This window comes from Phalacrocorax carbo, chromosome 6, assembly GCF_963921805.1.
Source record: "Phalacrocorax carbo chromosome 6, bPhaCar2.1, whole genome shotgun sequence".
NCBI classification, from domain to species: Eukaryota; Metazoa; Chordata; class Aves; order Suliformes; family Phalacrocoracidae; genus Phalacrocorax; species Phalacrocorax carbo.
Genome location: NC_087518.1, coordinates 26681210 through 26700758, shown reverse-complemented (window position 1 = coordinate 26700758; position 19549 = coordinate 26681210). Strand labels below are relative to the sequence as shown.

General features: G+C 48.7%; 1 protein-coding gene across 1 annotated transcript in view; it reads left to right on the top strand.

Moving 5' to 3' along the window:
- Positions 1-10229: 10229 nt before the first annotated feature.
- LOC135314033 (hornerin-like) overlaps positions 10230-19549 on the top strand; it is a 138398-nt gene continuing 129078 nt past the window's right edge. The window contains exons 1-7 of the mRNA XM_064455707.1: positions 10230-10323; positions 10732-10803; positions 10886-10957; positions 12211-12318; positions 18556-18801; positions 19210-19281; positions 19364-19435. Of these exons, the coding sequence (XP_064311777.1) occupies positions 10230-10323; positions 10732-10803; positions 10886-10957; positions 12211-12318; positions 18556-18801; positions 19210-19281; positions 19364-19435 (736 nt within the window). The remainder of the gene's footprint in view (positions 10324-10731; positions 10804-10885; positions 10958-12210; positions 12319-18555; positions 18802-19209; positions 19282-19363; positions 19436-19549) is intronic.

The window sequence follows — 19549 nt, the reverse complement described above, 5'->3', positions numbered from 1 at the left end:
TAATGACTTACAATCTTCTGCATTTCAGAAATACTTGGGAACTGCGTCATCAAGTTAATGACTCGTCTGAAATGAAATACGGAAGGTTTTCTTCATGGAGTGTATTGGGCACTCATGTGTTCTGTGATCTGAATAATCTGTCTATCCACAGTACTGAAAGGAGAGCTAAACGGCAGCCTTTTGCAATGAACTGGATGAGGTAGAAACAATATTCTCACTTCCATCTGACAAGCTGTGTGATTGACAGTGAAAAGTTAGTTCTGAAGACTGCACAAATACTGGATGCAGGGCTGAGATGTTTGCAAGGGTTTTACAGAATTGCTTGTAACAGTTAAACCGTAGAAGACAAATCCCTGTTATTTTTTGAAGGGGACCAGCCACACTTCTGAAAGAAAGTATTACAAATCACTTTTAGTCAAGTTCCTATGCAAATGTACTGACTTCTGTGAAGGATGTAGGTATACAAGAAATTATATATTTGGATTTAAGGGTATTTAGAGCAATAGAGTCAAGCATACATTTAAATTCTTACCTGCTAGATGTAATCAATTTAAATTCTGGCAAAATTTCAGGCAAAAAAAAAAAAGTGTGATATAAGTAGCTATGATTTTTGTATGCCATATTTTGAAATGTAAATATGCTGCTTGGAAGCAGGCCTGCAAGAAGATGCAGGATGAGTATTTTGCTTCCTATCTAAGCGATGCTATTTTTCCTTTGCATATTTCCTTTATACAGTACCAATTAGGATGTCAGCACATGGTTTTGTTCCTTGAACATGGAAAATATAGCACTTAGCACTGGGAACTTAAGATCTTAATTCTGTTCCCTGTTGTGTTTAATTTGGAATACAGTCTCTAATGACATGATGACTTTTTTTTTCTCTTGCTCTCTTGCACATTCTATTTTTTTTTCCTTCTCCCCCTCTCTAAACCGTCTCCACCTCACTGAGCACACAGACAGCTTGGATGAGATGAGTCAGAGCTCTTCAGTAAACAGAGACTATTAAGTTTCCCCTTCCTATGCTAAAAAAAAAGTTATATCACCTATGTCTAAACTGTCACCTTTTTTTAAATTGTAGAAGTGGTTTTCAAGAGGATCTTAAGCCTGCTCTAGTAGTCCAGTTGCTGAAAAACATTGAGGACTTTAAAAAAAAAGGACTGCCTGGACAGACTGATAAAAACATTAGGAAAATGGTGAGTCATACAGGCCATTAATTAAAAAAAAAAAGGACTATTGTTAAGACACATTTGCCTTTGTATGGGTAGGAAGAAAATCAGGCTAAAATTCCTTTAAAACATAGTGGTTGAAGTAAACACTGGTGAAAAGTGACAGGGAGAAAAACACCTTTTTATGACCATAGGTGCTTTCATTTAAAACAGGATGAAAATATTTGTTTAGCTTAGTCTAAACCCTTATATGACATGTTTATTTTTTAAATGCTTGTCTCTGTGGTGTTCTTTTACACTGGCATATGGAGCGATAAATGTGCCACAGTTTCTCAATTCTGCCCTTTATATTCTAACTAAAGGAGAAACAACCCACTTATCTGACTGTTTTCCAGAAGGAGGGATGATGAAATTTATGATAGTTTGTGAGTTGGAACCGTCTCCCACTTTCCCTGCATCAGACCTTACAGAATAGAATCTATTTCATAACTATCTGGTAGAGGTAGGAATCTTTTAATGAGAGAATCCTGACATAAAAATATCACTGTTTACTTCTTATCCTGAGGCAGGGTAAACAATTAAAGATTTTTTATTTTCTCTAGTAATGGAGGTATTTTGGATGAGCAAAAATTCAGAATCATTCTCTCCTGGGCTAAATTGACATGTGGATAGTAATTCTAATGGAAATTAAATTGATGTTCCAGTTTTGTTCCAGATTTTTATATGGAAAGAAAATATTTTAATATTATCAAAAGAAATTCTTTACATATCTCTTCAGGTTTATCATTCACTCACAGAATCATAGAGTGGAAGGGACCCCTTGGTGTTCCCACTACAATGCTTTTGCTATCTGGTAGTTGTAATTCATGCAAATTCTCTCTCCTCTGAGGTTGTTGCTTTTATTTGTATGAACTTTATGCTTGTCCAGGTTCAGCAAAGCATACAGAAGCCTAAACTAGTGCTAAACAAAATAGTGCCAGAACCAAAACCAGCATAAGGGGCTCTAGCAAGTCACATGAAATCTTGTATGATGAAAATAGGCCTTCTCACTGGGGAAAGGGACTGGCACAAGGATTTCAAACCAAACTTATTTTGAGATATTTTTCCCAACTGAAAGAGAACCTGAGAACATTCACATAAATCGTATCAAAAAATACTGTTTCAGATGATGACCTGGAGTGATCATCTAGGCAAAGACTAGTGGAAAAAGATTTTTTGTAGAGTGAGTTGTCACAGAAACACTGGCTGGAAAGGTTCACTGGAGATCACCTAGTCTAAGATCCTGTGCAAAGTAAGATTGCCTCTGGTCCTAGTCAGCCATCACGTTGTGTAGCTGACCCAAGGACAGAGACCCCATCGTCTCTCTGGGTACCTGTTTCAGTGCTGCACTATCTAGTGAAGAAATTTCTGTTCAAGTCCAATATGAAGGTCCCAAGCTTGAAGCTGTGGCTACATCCCTTTGTTTTGCTACCTTACAGATTTTGGCCAATTGTGCTTTAAGTTGCCCTACAGACAGTTGTAAGTTTGTATTGGCTGCCACCATAGCCTCCTATTTGCCACATGGATCATTGTATTTCATAGCCACCAACTGACATATCTTCTATTAAGCCACCTAATGAAAAAAAATATGCATTTTTACTTCGTCTTCTCCAGCAAGTATTTCTTTTTTGGTTTTGAATATAACTGCTTCTCAGTTACATTACAGAACACACTCAAATTCCCCATCTCTTATCATTGTTATTCCTGGTTGAAGAATCCCTGGCTTCTCAGTCCCTCCCACATGAAAAGTTTTCTGCACTCCTTATTGGGTTTTTTCCCCTTCTGTTTATCGTTTCCAAACTCTCTGCTTTTTGAGGTGGGACAGTGGGAAGTCACAATTCCTCAAAGTATACATCATGAGAGTGTTATCAAGTAGCAGAACTCTTCTAATCTTCTAGTTCTTCTCAATTCTTTTCCTAATACTTTCTTACATTTTTAGTGTCTGGATTTGCCAGATGAAGGCAGCAGAAACTTGATTTATAAATAGGTGGTGCTTATAATGCATGATCTCTGAAACAGAAAGATTCATAAATATTGTTTTTATTAGGCTTTGTTCTTACAGATCACCATCTCTTCAAGTGGGATGCAGTGTGGGAAGGAAGCTAGCAATGTAATGTAATGTGAATCAGAATGTAGCCGATGGCAAAATATTCCAAAAATGTTAAGTGTCACTGGAGCCCTATAGATTGAGAATTTCTTCTGTGAGCTTTCTCAGCATTTTCAGTAGAGCTCTGCTATAGTCTCTAAGCTATTGCCAAAAAAAAAAGAGAAGTCTAGTACTCATATTTATTAAGAGAAGCTTACAGATGAAAACACTGTTAACTAAGGCTGTCTTCATGGCAACAGGATGCCTTTAGAAAGTAGGCAGGAAGTATTAATTTATGAGTTGGTGCATTATATTGGAACATAGAGAGCTTTGAATTATAAGATGCACCAAAATTTCTGGCTAACCGTTTTTTCCCATAGATTCAAGTAAGCATCCCTTTGGTCCTACCTGCCAATCCTCCCCCAGAAAATTTATACCTTGGCTGTTTAAGCAACCCAGATTATTTATATTGCTACCATTGTATGGTCATTTATCTTTTAACTGGTTTAAAATCCAGGTTCTGTTCTTTTCTTTGAATACCAGCAATCTCATTATAGAGTTTGATTCCAGTTTACTGTCCCATGAAGACATGGAACTTGCTTGTGTTTTATCAGAGGTTAAAATAGATGGTCTAATCTAAAAGTTTAACTACCTACAAGCTTAACTATCTACCATTAATAGCTACACAATACTGTTATGTAGGTGCAGTCTGTTCTTTTCAATAGATAGCTTGAATAAGATGACTCTGTTGGTGACTGTTTTGAGGGAAAACATCAGCATGAAATAAAAAATTGAGGTCTGCTTTTGTCACAGACATAGTTTCTGCTACCTTCCATATATGGTAAAATTTTTAAAAAACCCAAAACTTAAAAAACATCCAAAGTGACTGTAAAGCTGAATTATAGAGAGCATTTCTGTTAAGCCAGAATATATCCAGTTTTTAATTCACCCAGGAGAAAACAGTATAGGATAGGTGAACAGAAAGAAGCAACACTAAGTTGGGAGCAGTGCATCTTGCTTCCTGTAACACTTTTGACATAGCTCAACATATCTTATTGAAAAGCATTTGCTGCTTCCATCTCTTTGAGAACTGCATGCTCTTAGATTGTGGAGTTAGCTTGCCCTAGTAACTTTCAATTATTTGGTTTGTTGCAACAGGTCTTATAACAGGATGTGTATAACTGGAAGGTAAGATTTGGGTTTGGCTGTTTCTGAGGCTTTGGTTTTGTTTGGGGTGGGGAGCAGGGATTCCTCTGCTTTTTAGTGTAAAACAGAATCAGCAGTTCCTATGTTTTGCTGGCATTGCTTTTTTTTTTTTACACATAACTGGTGATTGTGTTGAATCTCTTCCATTGAAAAAGGTAAATAGAATTTATTTTTCTCTAGTGCATTTTTATCTTCAGTTTATACATTCTTTAATTTATGTTAATAATAAAAGGCTTCAGATGTATTCCACAAATCTGTTTGAAGGTTGGTACATAATTTCCATTAGGAAAGTCTAAGAGGAATTTAAGGGTGACTTTCAATGTTTAATTTTTTTTTAACTGAATGAATAGAGACATAGATATAGATACAGCTATGTAAGATTCAGAATTTGTCTTTAAAAAATGAAACTAAAACAAAAGTATATTGATTTGGGTTGAATGCCAATTTTTCTCAAACGTGTTCTTTGAGGGCTGAGCAGTTTCTCCAAAATGTAAGGAACATAAATGTAAAGTATTTTCATCTGTCTTTCTCTGTGCCTACAGGCACTCCTGTCCTGTGGTTCCTCTCCACTGCTTTCTCCTCCTGTGGAGGCGCTGTAACTGTGCCCACCTACACCATGGACTTCCAGCACAAATCCTTGTTTTACGGGCAAACATATTATGCAGGTGACTGCATTTTCCTGTGCTACTGGACACCTGGCTATGGAAACAGCGCTATTAAGTAGCTTAAGGGTTATTAGATAGTGACAGTCCTTCACACAGGCAGACAGAACAGTATGAACACAATCAGCTCAACGTATCCAGGAAACACTGGCTTCGGTATACATCTAGTGCATCTTGTCACAACATGTGCTGCAGGTTTGGTTTTTTTTTTCTGTTTTTCTTTCTTTTGCAGGTTTATTGTTACTGTAATATATTGGGTCTGCATATACCTGTATAGTTCTCATCAGGAAACCACAAAGACCTGTGACAGTCCTTGCCATGCAAATTGACTCTCGCTACGGACCTTTAATCTTCTAAATATTATTTTTATGATCCTATTATGATATTATTTTTTTGCCAAAGGACTTGAATAATGAGAGTTTAAACACAAGCACAGTTTGCTACCTTCCTCTATCTAACCATCTATTCTGCAGGGCTTATCGTAAGAACTGTGCTCAACCAGGACAGTTAAAAACTATTTGTTTTTTAATCAAAGATCCAGACCAAATTCCAAGATTGTACTTTCAGAGTCCTGTGTGAAACAGCTCAGATGTAAAATGCATAGTGGTGGTTCCATGATGCTTTCTTCAATAAGAGCTGAATCTGTCTCTGAGTTTTGTTGTATCTTACTATGCACCTAATGTCTGTAAAATGACAATGGTATCAGGAAGCTGTTGAGAAGAAAAAATATATTCTTAAAAAAGAACACCACCTTTTTAGTAAGATCCACCTTCTTTTTCTTGAAAAGTGAGCTTATTTACTGTTCAAAGCTGGTTTTGTTTAAAAATGTGTTAGCTATTAATATTTTTTCCTTTTTTTTGTTTACATCATGGGATTTTGTAACTAGCTACATGTGGTTTTGTTTTGTAACTAAAAAAATTTAAAGTGTCATAACTTGTCCTGGTTGGATGACCTGTGTTATACAATTTAAATAATTATTTTAAAAAGAAAACATGTACTTCCTCTAACAGAAAAATTTGGACAGGGAGTAGTCAGCATGTGTAGGACTTAGAAAGGGAGAAGAAAGCTTGTGTAGGATACTGATCACATTAACATGAAAGGAATGAAACTGAAGAAACAAGAATACTGCGAAAGAGAATTGTACAGTTCAATTTTTATCAACAAATAATTGAATATTCCTGGTATGATATGTCTAACTAACGCTAATTATTTAAGGCTTTTTGATACAAATAGCCATAAGCAAGACAACAGGTAGTATGTAAATACTTGAGAGGAAAGATATTTGTTTTTATCACTCATTCATGAAAGCTTATTATGGTAATGTTGACAAATACTTGTTAAGCAGCCTGCTTTCACTTATATTTTGCCTGAGTTTTAAATCCTCAGGCGAACCAGGGAATGTGTTCTCTCTCCCCTTTGGATATTTTGATTTTTCAATGTTTCTTATAGTAAACTGCTGCAGAAAATAAATAAGATAGAAGTAAAAAACAAATTTGCTTTCTTTTTTAAACTTCTTGACATTCATAAACTCATCTTTTGACATGAGGAAAGGACTACTATATTTGTAAATCCCTTTCTAAGCAATGCTGGTCTTCAGTGACATTGTGTCAGAATAGGTGGAAAAGAGATCTATAGCTCCGTCAGAGTGCAGAAGCATTTTACAAACCAAATTATTTATTTCTGTTAGAATCTTGCTGGAGAAAGTGTTCTACACAAACTCCTGGTATCAACACAAATTTACCATATCTCATAGACTAGGTGCTGTGTTAATTTGGGTGGTATGTAACTTGGCACCTTGATGACAGCCCTCCAACTATGAGATGGTTGAATAAACCAAGAAAATGTGCCACCTAGCTAAAGATTTGCCAACAGACAACCGTGGAGGTAATTAGAGTCTTTGTAGGTATAATCTCATTTGCTACCTGGTTTACAGACAGGTAACTAGATGTGAGAAGTCCTACAGCATGTGAACAACTGAAAGGGTTTTCCTGTCATGTTTTCAATTTGTTTTAAGCCTGGTGTTCCACAGAAGTATAAAATTGCCTTTAGAATCATAGAATCACAGGTGGTTTAGGTTGGAAGGGACCTTTAGAGGTCATCTAGTCCAACCTCCCCCTGCAATGAGCAAGGACATCTTCAGTTAGATCAGGTTGCTCAGAGTCCCATCCAACCTGACCATCAATGTTCCTAGGGATGGGACAGCTACAACCTCTCTGAGAAACCTGTTCCACTGTTTCAACCCCTCAGTGTAAAAACATTTTCCTAATATCCAGTCTAAATCTAGCCTCCTTTAGCTTAAAACCATTACCCCTTGTCCTGTTGCAACAGGCCTTGGTAAAGAGGTTGCCCCCATCCTTCCTATAGTCCCTTTTTAAGTACTGAAAGGCCTCAATAAAGTCTTCCCGCAGCCTTCTCTTCTCCAGGCTTAACAATGCTCTCTCAGCATTTCTTCATAGGACAACACTCCTCCTTGACACGGGAGCCCAACTATCGATGGCACATAAGGACACTTAGCTGTCCTTTGGGACAGCCTCCACTGAGAAAACGTTGCCTTAGCGTGTAACACAACACCAACTTGTAGTTAAAAGGATGCCAGTGTCTGTTCAGGACCACATGATGACTTTCCAGGGTTACTTGCTTGGGGCAGGACACTCCAGCCCTCACTGGGAGCTGGCACACTCTTTCTCAGGTTATTTCCATTTTCCTTCTGGAGGGCTAAAGAACAGAGGATAAAAAAAACTCCCCAGCAGGCCAGGGCTTGACCAAAGCCCGTGGAGAAGGTAGTCCCAACAGTCAGCTAGTCAGCCTGCTAGGAGAACATGACGAGTTGGGCATAAGCAGGCAAGTCTTTCATTTTGGTTTAATTTGTGGTAGTGGAGGGACCAGGCACTCTCAGGCACTCTCAGGCACTCAAGTTAATGCAAGTTCTGCTCCACTCCACCTGAAACAGCTCAGAGCAATACTTTTTCCTCTGCCACACGCTTTCAGAGGCAAAAGCCATTTGGCTTAGCCTAACAGATATTTCGCATTCAGATTGACTCGGTTTTCACAGTCAATGCTCCCAGCACCCTGAATCATAGCATCACAAAATGGTTTGGGTTGCGAGGGACCTGTAAAGGCCATCTAGCCCAACCTCCCCCTGCAATGAGCAGGGCCATCTGCAACTACATCAGGTTGCTCAGAGCCCCGTCCAACCTGACCATCAATGTTTCCGGGGATGGGACAGCTACCACTTCCCAGGGCAACCTGTGCCAGTGTTTCACCACCCTCAGCGTAAAAAATGTCTTCCTTATATCCACTCTGAATCTACCCTCTTTTAGTTTAAAACCACTACCCCTTGCCCTGTTGCAACAGGCCCTGCTAAAAACTCTCTCCCCATCTTTCTTACAAGTCCCCTGTAAGTATCGAGAGGCCGCAAGGAGGTCTACCTGTAGCCTTCTCTTCAGTTGGGCTGAACAACCCAACTCCCTCAGCCTTTCTTCATAGGAGAGGTGTTCCAGCCCTCTGGTCACTTTTGTGGCCCTCCTCTGGACCCACTCCAACAGGTCCATGTCTTTCTTGTGCTGAGGGCTCCAGAGCTGGACACAGTACTGCAGGTGGGGTCTCACCAGAGCAGAGTAGAGGGGCAGAATCGCCTCCCTCGACCTGCTGGCCACCCTTCTTTTGATGCAGCCCAGATAACGTTGGCTTTCTGGGCTGCGAGTGCTCATTGCTGGCTCCTGTGCAGCTTTTCATCCACCAGTACCCCCAAGTCCTTTTCCACAGGGCTGCTCTCAATCCCTTCATCCCCCAGGCTCTACTGATATTGGGGCTTGCCCCAACCCAGGTCCAGGACCCTGCACTTGGCCTTGTTGAACTGCGTGACATTCCCATGCGCCCACTTCTCGAGCTTGCCCAGCTCCCTCTGGATGGCACCCCATCCCTCAGGCGTGTCAGCCGCACCACTCAGCTTGCTGTCGTCTGCAAACTTGCCGAGGGCGCACTCGATCCTGCTGTCTATACCATTGCATTGATGAAGATGTTAAACAGTACTCGTCCCAGTACAGAACCCTGAGGGACACCACTCGTCCCTGATCTCCATCTGGACACTGAGCCATTGACCATGACCCTCTGGATGAGACCATCCAGCCAATTCCTTATCCACCAAACAGTCCATCCACCAGATCCATAGCTCTCCAATCTAGAAAGAAGGACGATATGGGGGACCGTGTCAAAGGCCTTTTGGAAGTCCAGCTAGATGACATCTGTAGCTCTTCCCTTGTCCGCTGATGTAGTCACTCCATCATAGAAGGCCACTAGGTTGGTCAGGTGGCATATACCCACCCTGTGCTCTCCTGGGTTCCCTTTTGCATGTCAAATAATTGGAGAGAATACTCCTCTGTTTCAGGGATTGACTTTGCTCTTTGAGGAGCCTGACAGAAGGTACTCCCTTACATTTCACATGAAGAAGGAATGGAAAAGTCAAGGCTTCCTCTTTGGTGGAAAACAAAAGTGACTCATTAGCCCTGGGGTCCCCCAAGGCACCAAACTGGGCTCCAGCCTGGAAGCTGCCGACGGAAGGGGATCTTGCACTTGTCTTGAGACTGAAATCGCTCACTCTTCAGCCTCACGAGCTGTTGCTAACAGCCCCCAAGGAGGTCAGAAAGCCCTTGGCTGTGGTTTCTGGTTGTTCTGGGGGACTGTGAACTCCTCGCTGCCCCTGTGACAGTGCCCAGAAAACAGAGCAGAGTCGTGGGCTCAGCCCCGGCTTGGCCTGTGTCCCAGCCCTTGGACAGAGCTGCCCGACGGGATGTGCTCCCCTCCCAAAGAGGGCAGCTCCCCTGGCTGTGCTCCAGCGGCTCTCCAAGAGCGCCCTGAGGACGATCCCCACACAGGCTCAGCCAGGCCGTGAGGTCACAACGAGGCTGTGATGTCACAGAGCCCCACAGTGCTGTGCTGGCTATAAATACTGACCGATCAGCCCCCGGACCCATCTGCAGCAGCAGCGGCAGCAGCGGCAGCAGCGGCAGCAGCGGCAGTGACAGCAGTGGTGGCAGTGGTGACAGCAGCGGCTGCGGCAGTGGCAGGGCCATGGCCACCACCCACCACCTCCTCCTCATCCTCCTCCTGGTGGCCCTGCATGCCAGGGTTACCCAGGCTGCTCCGTGGCAAGCACTGGGAGCAGGTAAGCAGGCAGCACTGGTGCAGCCTTTCACAGGCCAGCGGGCTCTTCTCCCCAAGAAGCGTGGGTGATGGGGTTTTTTCCCTCCAGAGCTTTAACGAGGGTCACCTCTCTGTGTGTTTGTTTGTGTGTGTGTGTGAGAGCGAGCTCTCCCGAGAAGAAAGCCCCAAAGGGGGCCATATGTTGGTCCGGCTGCTCCTCAACGAGTGCTGCACATGGCCTGCAAAGAGTGTCTGAAGAGCTGCAAGGAGCCAGCCAAGACGTCCCCGGGCCCTCTGCAGCTTTGGCACTCCCCACCTATGTCTGGCTACCACCTCGTTACCTGACCCCCTTCCAGGGCCTGCAGTTCACGAAGGCAGAAGTGGAACCCAACATGCAATGGAAACATTACTCTTCTGTGCTTGCTTCTAGGTGAGGGTCGTGGCAACGGTTATCCAGCTTCTCGGCCGGATGTTGGTTTGGAGCCCTTGGGGCATCCTGGAGGTAAGGTCTCGGTGTCCCTTTCCTTGAAAGAATTAACTTTGACACTGTGGCAAGAGCTTATTCATGTGCCATTTTCCTGAAGGTCCTCTCAAAGTCGAGAGCTTCCCGACCTCTTGGCCTCTTCCTGTCCCCGAGCCTGAGAGCAATCCCACAGGTAAGTCAGTGGGAGGAGGGAGCATTCACCTTTTAATCTTCTTGCCATGTGAAATGCAAGCTGCTCCTTCCGTGGCCAATGATGTGCAGACAACAGGTGACGGAGGCTTCTCTGGGTGCTTAGTTACAGACGTGCCCGTAGGGAGGACTTTTGCAGCTCCTTGGCTGGATGCTGTGCTACAGCGCGGCTGGCATCGCAGGGGTGAGTGGTCCGTCTCCGCTGACCTTGCAGGCTAAGCACTGGTTGCCTGTAATTTATTCCTGTGAAATTGCACCAAATGCTTTCCCTGAAGGTCCTCCAACAGCCAGGTACCAAGCTGAAGGAGGGAAAAAGTCCCCGCAGCCATCACATGCCCTAAGGCAAATGCTGGAAGAACTGGAGAGAGGACACGGTGGGTGTCTTTCGCTCTGCCTTAGCCATGAGACACAACAACCGGAGGTTTTACATACACGTCTGGGCACACTGTAGCCTGCACAGCAGGAAGGGATCAATCGGCCTCACTGCAGTGACGCTAGGTTTCACGCCTTGCAGGTTCTGGTGAGCCACAGAGATGGTGCAGAGCCTTTGCTGCCTGTTGTGCTTCAGGCCGAGTGCCAGAGGCAGCTGCAGTCCCAGCTTGCCCAGCACGGCTCAGAGGCGGCTTGTGCAGATGTCGCAGGCAGATTGGAGGGCCTGGCGCGTGCTGCACTTGTGCTCAGCTCACGCGCAGCGCTGCTTGCCCACTGAGAGCCGGTTCCAGGCACGGGCGAGGTCCCAAGCAGTGCTGCTTGCCCTTTCCTAGTGCTGGAGGTCGGGCGGAGATGCTGACTCAGCGGGCTTTCTGCCTTGTGCTCGATTTCCCATCTGCAGACCGATAGCTGGGATGGGACGAACGTGACCGTTGCTGGGGCTTACAGGGAGGGGCAGGAGGGCCTTGCATAGGAGCAGCCCTGCTCAGAAGGCCTGTTTCCCCGGCTGGCCTGGCTGCAGCTTCTTCCCATCCTCTTTGAAGGAAGGCATTTAGCATCACCTTACTGTTTCCCAAAAACACACTACGTGCAATGCGAACCAGGAGATCGCGTGCAATTTCCTGGTCTCCCAGCAGGTCAGGCCTGGCTGTTGATTGGACTAGTTACTAGGCGCAGCCCCAAGAGTCCCGGCAATTTGTCTAAACCCTATTACCCATGTCTTTGAGAAGCACTGCCTCCTAAAGATGCCACCTCCCTGATGGGAAGGGTTCCAACTAATCCAACCATCCCGCTTGCTTTCTCAAGGGACGGACCGAGAGGCTGTGCAGAAGGAGGCGTTTTTGGAAGGAAGCAGTGGCTCCCTGCCAGCCTCTGCTGAAGAAACAGAGGTGATGCAAGCCAACGGCATGCCAGGTAATTGCTGTCCCGTGGTCAGGCGGTGTCACCCATTGGGATCGCTATGTGTCAGCAGGCTCCTCCCCCGGTGCCGGCTCTGGCACGACACAGCAGCAGCCAAAGATGAAAGGGTTTTGGGTTCGAGGCATCGGGAACACGTTCCACAGACGGTGGGGAACGTGACTCTTGCACAAACGTACCTCCCGCTGTGGCTGCATCCCAGCGCTTGCCGTGAGTCCCTAGAGGCCCAAAGCACAAGAGCAGCACAGAGCGGGATCCCTCCCGTGAGCTGAGGTCCACAGCGATGCCCTGACTCCCCGACTGGGCAGGGCCTTAGAGGGAACATCCCCGTCCTCCTGCACCTGCTGTGCCTGAGCCGTGCCGAGGCTTTACCTGTCATCTCTGCTTTTTGCCAGGGCTGTCAAAGGCGGGAGCAGACCACCATGGCAGCGTATATGAATTTTTCCGCACAGACTCAGGTACTGAGCAGTCTCGCTGGGGTCCCTAAGCAGGAGACATGTCCCAAAACCTGGGAGCAGCAGCAGGTGGTGCCCATGCTGGAGAAAAGGCAGAAGGGGAGAGCAAGGCTCAAGGGTCTCTTCAGAAGGCCTGACTCGGTCCCCACGGGGTGTGGGGGCTGGCCTGCAGGGAGGGAGGGAGGGTTGCGGGTGCCACTCCCTGCTGCAGGGATAGCTTTTGTCTGAGTGACTGCTCAAGCAGGTGCGCTCCCCCGCCATGCTCTCCTGACGGCCACCTGAGTTTTGGTCGGTGGGACAGCCTGTCCTAAAGGGTGGGAATGTGCCTCCAGGCACCAGCACTGGGGGGAAACAGACCTTCCTGGCCATATCAAATGTGCCATGGGCTTACCTGTGGTGCACAGCACAGGCTAACGTCCCAAATTGCTCCTCCAGGTATGGTTGGCGAGACAATCCCAAGTGTTTCCAACCCCCAGAGCACCGCAAGTTTTTTCTGTCCACAAGATGTGCGAAGACGCTGTATGATAGGCACAGCAGCAGTTGTGATTTCCGTGCCACTTGCAATAGTGTTGTGCTATATCATGATCCGACGGCGGAGAAATAGAAGACAGTGAGTCATTGATTTCCCCCCCACGACTGCTTCCTTCCATGGCTGCTCGTCGTAGCCACGAAGCATTCCTAGTCAGGCTGCTGTGGAGTGGTTGGTTAGTTAGGGGTTGGCCAGAAAGCTCTGCTGAGGTTTCTGCTGCTGTCAGATCCTTTAATTGGCATCTTGACTCCTGGGCCTTTGTCTCGAGAGCCGCTCTCACTGGTGCCAGTGTCAGCTCAAACTGACCCTGCCTGGACAAAAGCAGCCCCAGGAGCACCAGGCATAGGCAAAGCAAGGTCAGGGATGAGAAATAGCGGGGGCGAGCTTGCCCTAGAAAGCAAGACGTGCACTAGCACCCGCTCCTGACCAGCAAAGCTGCCCCGAGGAATGCCCCTGCTTGCTGGGGCCATGAGGTGCAGGTGTCCACCTCGGCCAAGGTGTGCTGGCAGCTCAGCCCATGCTGGGCAGCCTTGCCAGCTGCAGGCCGTGCTGTGGATTGGAGAGTCCCTGTGCCCCATCTGCAGCTGAGGGCCTCAGCAGCCTCCTCTCTCCACAGGCATGCCTCTGCAGCTTCAGAAGCCCGCCGGGAAACCAGCAGATACCCCTCGCGCCCGCAGAGCCGGACCCGCCGGCCCAGCACCCCTGAAGGCTGGACCCAACACCAGCGGCCGCCACTTGTGCATGGGAAACCGGCACGCCCGCCCTCCCCACGGCCCCCCCGCCCCCCGAGCCCGATGGTCCGGCCCCCCAGCAGGGGCTGAAGGCAGCCCCGCCAGGGGAGGGCTTGGTGGTGCGCTGACAGAACCCCCACCAACAACTTTGGGGATCAGCCGTTTCTCTACAAATAAAGAGGGACAGAGCTGGCACAGAAGTCTCCAGTGGTACAAACAGCAAACCCCGCGAGGCACCAGCACCGGCTGAGCTCCGCAGCCGGGCGCAGCCGCGGATGCCCACTGTGTCGGCAGGCAGGAGCCAGGCACGGGGCTCCTCTGGCCAGCGGCGGGGCCCCGAGGGGCTGGGGCAGCCCACGGCCATGGCCAGCAACACCAACCTGACCCACACGCAGTGCGGGAGGCAGTGACGGGGGCCCAACCTGGCCAGTCGCACGGACCCGTAAGGGTCCGTGGGCTGAGGGAACGATTGTTGCAGCGGGATCATCTGGCCACAGCGGACCTCCTCAGATGGCATACCCAGGAAAAGGGGGAGCCATCAAGAGCACCTCCAGGGACACAAGTCTGACAAGCAAATGCACTGGAGGCAAAACAAAGCTCCTCACTAATTAATGGGCCCTTGATGGGCCCTAACTGACAGGCCATCACCAATTAGGGGTGCTGCAAAATATCTCCACACCTGGCTGTGAGCCTGCTGTTAAGCAGCTCCCTGAGCCAGGCCTTTACTGCCTCGGCAGTAAGAAAGTGGTGACCACCCCCACTGCTTGAACAGCGCGTTGAAAGGCTGCCTGAGGCATTCGTAAGAGTTCAGCTGTGCTGCTCAGGCTGCGGCCACTGTTCACAGGACACCAAAGCAAACCACACACTGACAACCAAGGCCCTTCGCTGGTGCAGATCAGGCACTTTGGGCGGGGTACAACAGTAAGCACGTGGCTTTTTCGACTTAAGGGAGGCTGGGCCCGCTCTTAGTTCCGAGGCCTTGGCTTAGATCGCAGTTAGTATTGCCATCAAGGTGTAAAAGTGTTGAGGGGGAGAGGGTTTTAACGCTTCTCCTCCAGAAGCCTGGATGATGGTTTTGCCCTCCAGTGCTTCAGCGCGGGCTCCCCCTCTGTGCGTGCGAGCTCTCCGGGTCAGCGAGCCCAAGGGGCCTTACGTTGGTCCGTCCGCTCCTCGACAGCTGTTGCACGTGGCCTGGAAAGAGTGTCTGGAGAGCTGCCAGGAGCCAGCCAAGAGGTCACCAGGCTCCTCCGCTGCTCACCAAATTGGTGCTGTAGGTCACAGGGGCACGGGAGAGCACACAGGGGAAGTATCACGTGCTGGCCTTCCTCCAACGTGCCACCCTGGGCTTTGCCCACTGGCAAGGGACCCTAGGCTAGGCCGACTTTGGGTTTGATGCCACCCTCCTGTTGAGAGAACAGCAGGACTGCGGTCTTTCTTTCCCCCATTTGTCACAGACTCGTTGATAGCATGCAGGTGACCTACCTTTAGACACCTGAGCTACTGCCACCTGCTCCAGCCCCCTCATCATCGTCTTTGTGGCCCTGCTCTGCACCCGCTCCAGCAGGTCTGTGTCTTTCCTATGCTTTTTATTACCACCATACACCCTGCGGGACAAACACCAGGGGAGAACTGCAGCTAAAGTCAGTGTAATAGGAAAGACACGGCCTGCCTCTGTGCAAAAGACAAGAGCAGAAAGGGGAAATTGGCCAGCACCCTCAGTCAACACCGAGCACGAGAGCTGGCAGAAGATGTGGTTAGACAAAGGGCTCCCTCCCAGTCCCTTAAAAAGGCTGCCAACTCCCGTTTTATGGCAAATGGTCAGGTTTCCTTCATGAATTCCTCATAATGGTCCTCCAGGGTCTGTGTTGGGAGATGGAGTGACACCGTACAATGTGGGAGCCAGCGGATGTTAGGGGTGTGACCCCAAATCCATCAGCACTGAACCAAGCCTGCCACCATGCAGGGAGCTGGGGTCAGAGCTTGATCCGCAGGGCCGCTGCCCCTACCACTCAGGCTCCCAGGCCTGAGCTGATGGCTGCCATTAGGGATTGCTTCTTGACAACACTCCTCCTTGACACGGGAGCCCAACTATCGATGGCACATAAGGACACTTAGCTGTCCTTTGGGACAGCCTCCACTGAGAAAACGTTGCCTTAGCGTGTAACACAACACCAACTTGTAGTTAAAAGGATGCCAGTGTCTGTTCAGGACCACATGATGACTTTCCAGGGTTACTTGCTTGGGGCAGGACACTCCAGCCCTCACTGGGAGCTGGCACACTCTTTCTCAGGTTATTTCCATTTTCCTTCTGGAGGGCTAAAGAACAGAGGATAAAAAAAACTCCCCAGCAGGCCAGGGCTTGACCAAAGCCCGTGGAGAAGGTAGTCCCAACAGTCAGCTAGTCAGCCTGCTAGGAGAACATGACGAGTTGGGCATAAGCAGGCAAGTCTTTCATTTTGGTTTAATTTGTGGTAGTGGAGGGACCAGGCACTCTCAGGCACTCTCAGGCACTCAAGTTAATGCAAGTTCTGCTCCACTCCACCTGAAACAGCTCAGAGCAATACTTTTTCCTCTGCCACACGCTTTCAGAGGCAAAAGCCATTTGGCTTAGCCTAACAGATATTTCGCATTCAGATTGACTCGGTTTTCACAGTCAATGCTCCCAGCACCCTGAATCATAGCATCACAAAATGGTTTGGGTTGCGAGGGACCTGTAAAGGCCATCTAGCCCAACCTCCCCCTGCAATGAGCAGGGCCATCTGCAACTGCATCAGGTTGCTCAGAGCCCCGTCCAACCTGACCATCAATGTTTCCGGGGATGGGACAGCTACCACTTCCCAGGGCAACCTGTGCCAGTGTTTCACCACCCTCAGCGTAAAAAATGTCTTCCTTATATCCACCCTGAATCTACCCTCTTTTAGTTTAAAACCACTACCCCTTGCCCTGTTGCAACAGGCCCTGCTAAAAACTCTCTCCCCATCTTTCTTACAAGTCCCCTGTAAGTATCGAGAGGCCGCAAGGAGGTCTACCTGTAGCCTTCTCTTCAGTTGGGCTGAACAACCCAACTCCCTCAGCCTTTCTTCATAGGAGAGGTGTTCCAGCCCTCTGGTCACTTTTGTGGCCCTCCTCTGGACCCGCTCCAACAGGTCCATGTCTTTCTTGTGCTGAGGGCTCCAGAGCTGGACACAGTACTGCAGGTGGGGTCTCACCAGAGCAGAGTAGAGGGGCAGAATCGCCTCCCTCGACCTGCTGGCCACCCTTCTTTTGATGCAGCCCAGATAACGTTGGCTTTCTGGGCTGCGAGTGCTCATTGCTGGCTCCTGTGCAGCTTTTCATCCACCAGTACCCCCAAGTCCTTTTCCACAGGGCTGCTCTCAATCCCTTCATCCCCCAGGCTCTACTGATATTGGGGCTTGCCCCAACCCAGGTGCAGGACCCTGCACTTGGCCTTGTTGAACTGCGTGACATTCCCATGCGCCCACTTCTCGAGCTTGCCCAGCTCCCTCTGGATGGCACCCCATCCCTCAGGCGTGTCAGCCGCACCACTCAGCTTGCTGTCGTCTGCAAACTTGCCGAGGGCGCACTCGATCCTGCTGTCTATACCATTGCATTGATGAAGATGTTAAACAGTACTCGTCCCAGTACAGAACCCTGAGGGACACCACTCGTCCCTGATCTCCATCTGGACACTGAGCCATTGACCATGACCCTCTGGATGAGACCATCCAGCCAATTCCTTATCCACCAAACAGTCCATCCACCAGATCCATAGCTCTCCAATCTAGAAAGAAGGACGATATGGGGGACCGTGTCAAAGGCCTTTTGGAAGTCCAGCTAGATGACATCTGTAGCTCTTCCCTTGTCCGCTGATGTAGTCACTCCATCATAGAAGGCCACTAGGTTGGTCAGGTGGCATATACCCACCCTGTGCTCTCCTGGGTTCCCTTTTGCATGTCAAATAATTGGAGAGAATACTCCTCTGTTTCAGGGATTGACTTTGCTCTTTGAGGAGCCTGACAGAAGGTACTCCCTTACATTTCACATGAAGAAGGAATGGAAAAGTCAAGGCTTCCTCTTTGGTGGAAAACAAAAGTGACTCATTAGCCCTGGGGTCCCCCAAGGCACCAAACTGGGCTCCAGCCTGGAAGCTGCCGACGGAAGGGGATCTTGCACTTGTCTTGAGACTGAAATCGCTCACTCTTCAGCCTCACGAGCTGTTGCTAACAGCCCCCAAGGAGGTCAGAAAGCCCTTGGCTGTGGTTTCTGGTTGTTCTGGGGGACTGTGAACTCCTCGCTGCCCCTGTGACAGTGCCCAGAAAACAGAGCAGAGTCGTGGGCTCAGCCCCGGCTTGGCCTGTGTCCCAGCCCTTGGACAGAGCTGCCCGACGGGATGTGCTCCCCTCCCAAAGAGGGCAGCTCCCCTGGCTGTGCTCCAGCGGCTCTCCAAGAGCGCCCTGAGGACGATCCCCACACAGGCTCAGCCAGGCCGTGAGGTCACAACGAGGCTGTGATGTCACAGAGCCCCACAGTGCTGTGCTGGCTATAAATACTGACCGATCAGCCCCCGGACCCATCTGCAGCAGCAGCGGCAGCAGCGGCAGCAGCGGCAGCAGCGGCAGTGACAGCAGTGGTGGCAGTGGTGACAGCAGCGGCTGCGGCAGTGGCAGGGCCATGGCCACCACCCACCACCTCCTCCTCATCCTCCTCCTGGTGGCCCTGCATGCCAGGGTTACCCAGGCTGCTCCGTGGCAAGCACTGGGAGCAGGTAAGCAGGCAGCACTGGTGCAGCCTTTCACAGGCCAGCGGGCTCTTCTCCCCAAGAAGCGTGGGTGATGGGGTTTTTTCCCTCCAGAGCTTTAACGAGGGTCACCTCTCTGTGTGTTTGTTTGTGTGTGTGTGTGAGAGCGAGCTCTCCCGAGAAGAAAGCCCCAAAGGGGGCCATATGTTGGTCCGGCTGCTCCTCAACGAGTGCTGCACATGGCCTGCAAAGAGTGTCTGAAGAGCTGCAAGGAGCCAGCCAAGACGTCCCCGGGCCCTCTGCAGCTTTGGCACTCCCCACCTATGTCTGGCTACCACCTCGTTACCTGACCCCCTTCCAGGGCCTGCAGTTCACGAAGGCAGAAGTGGAACCCAACATGCAATGGAAACATTACTCTTCTGTGCTTGCTTCTAGGTGAGGGTCGTGGCAACGGTTATCCAGCTTCTCGGCCGGATGTTGGTTTGGAGCCCTTGGGGCATCCTGGAGGTAAGGTCTCGGTGTCCCTTTCCTTGAAAGAATTAACTTTGACACTGTGGCAAGAGCTTATTCATGTGCCATTTTCCTGAAGGTCCTCTCAAAGTCGAGAGCTTCCCGACCTCTTGGCCTCTTCCTGTCCCCGAGCCTGAGAGCAATCCCACAGGTAAGTCAGTGGGAGGAGGGAGCATTCACCTTTTAATCTTCTTGCCATGTGAAATGCAAGCTGCTCCTTCCGTGGCCAATGATGTGCAGACAACAGGTGACGGAGGCTTCTCTG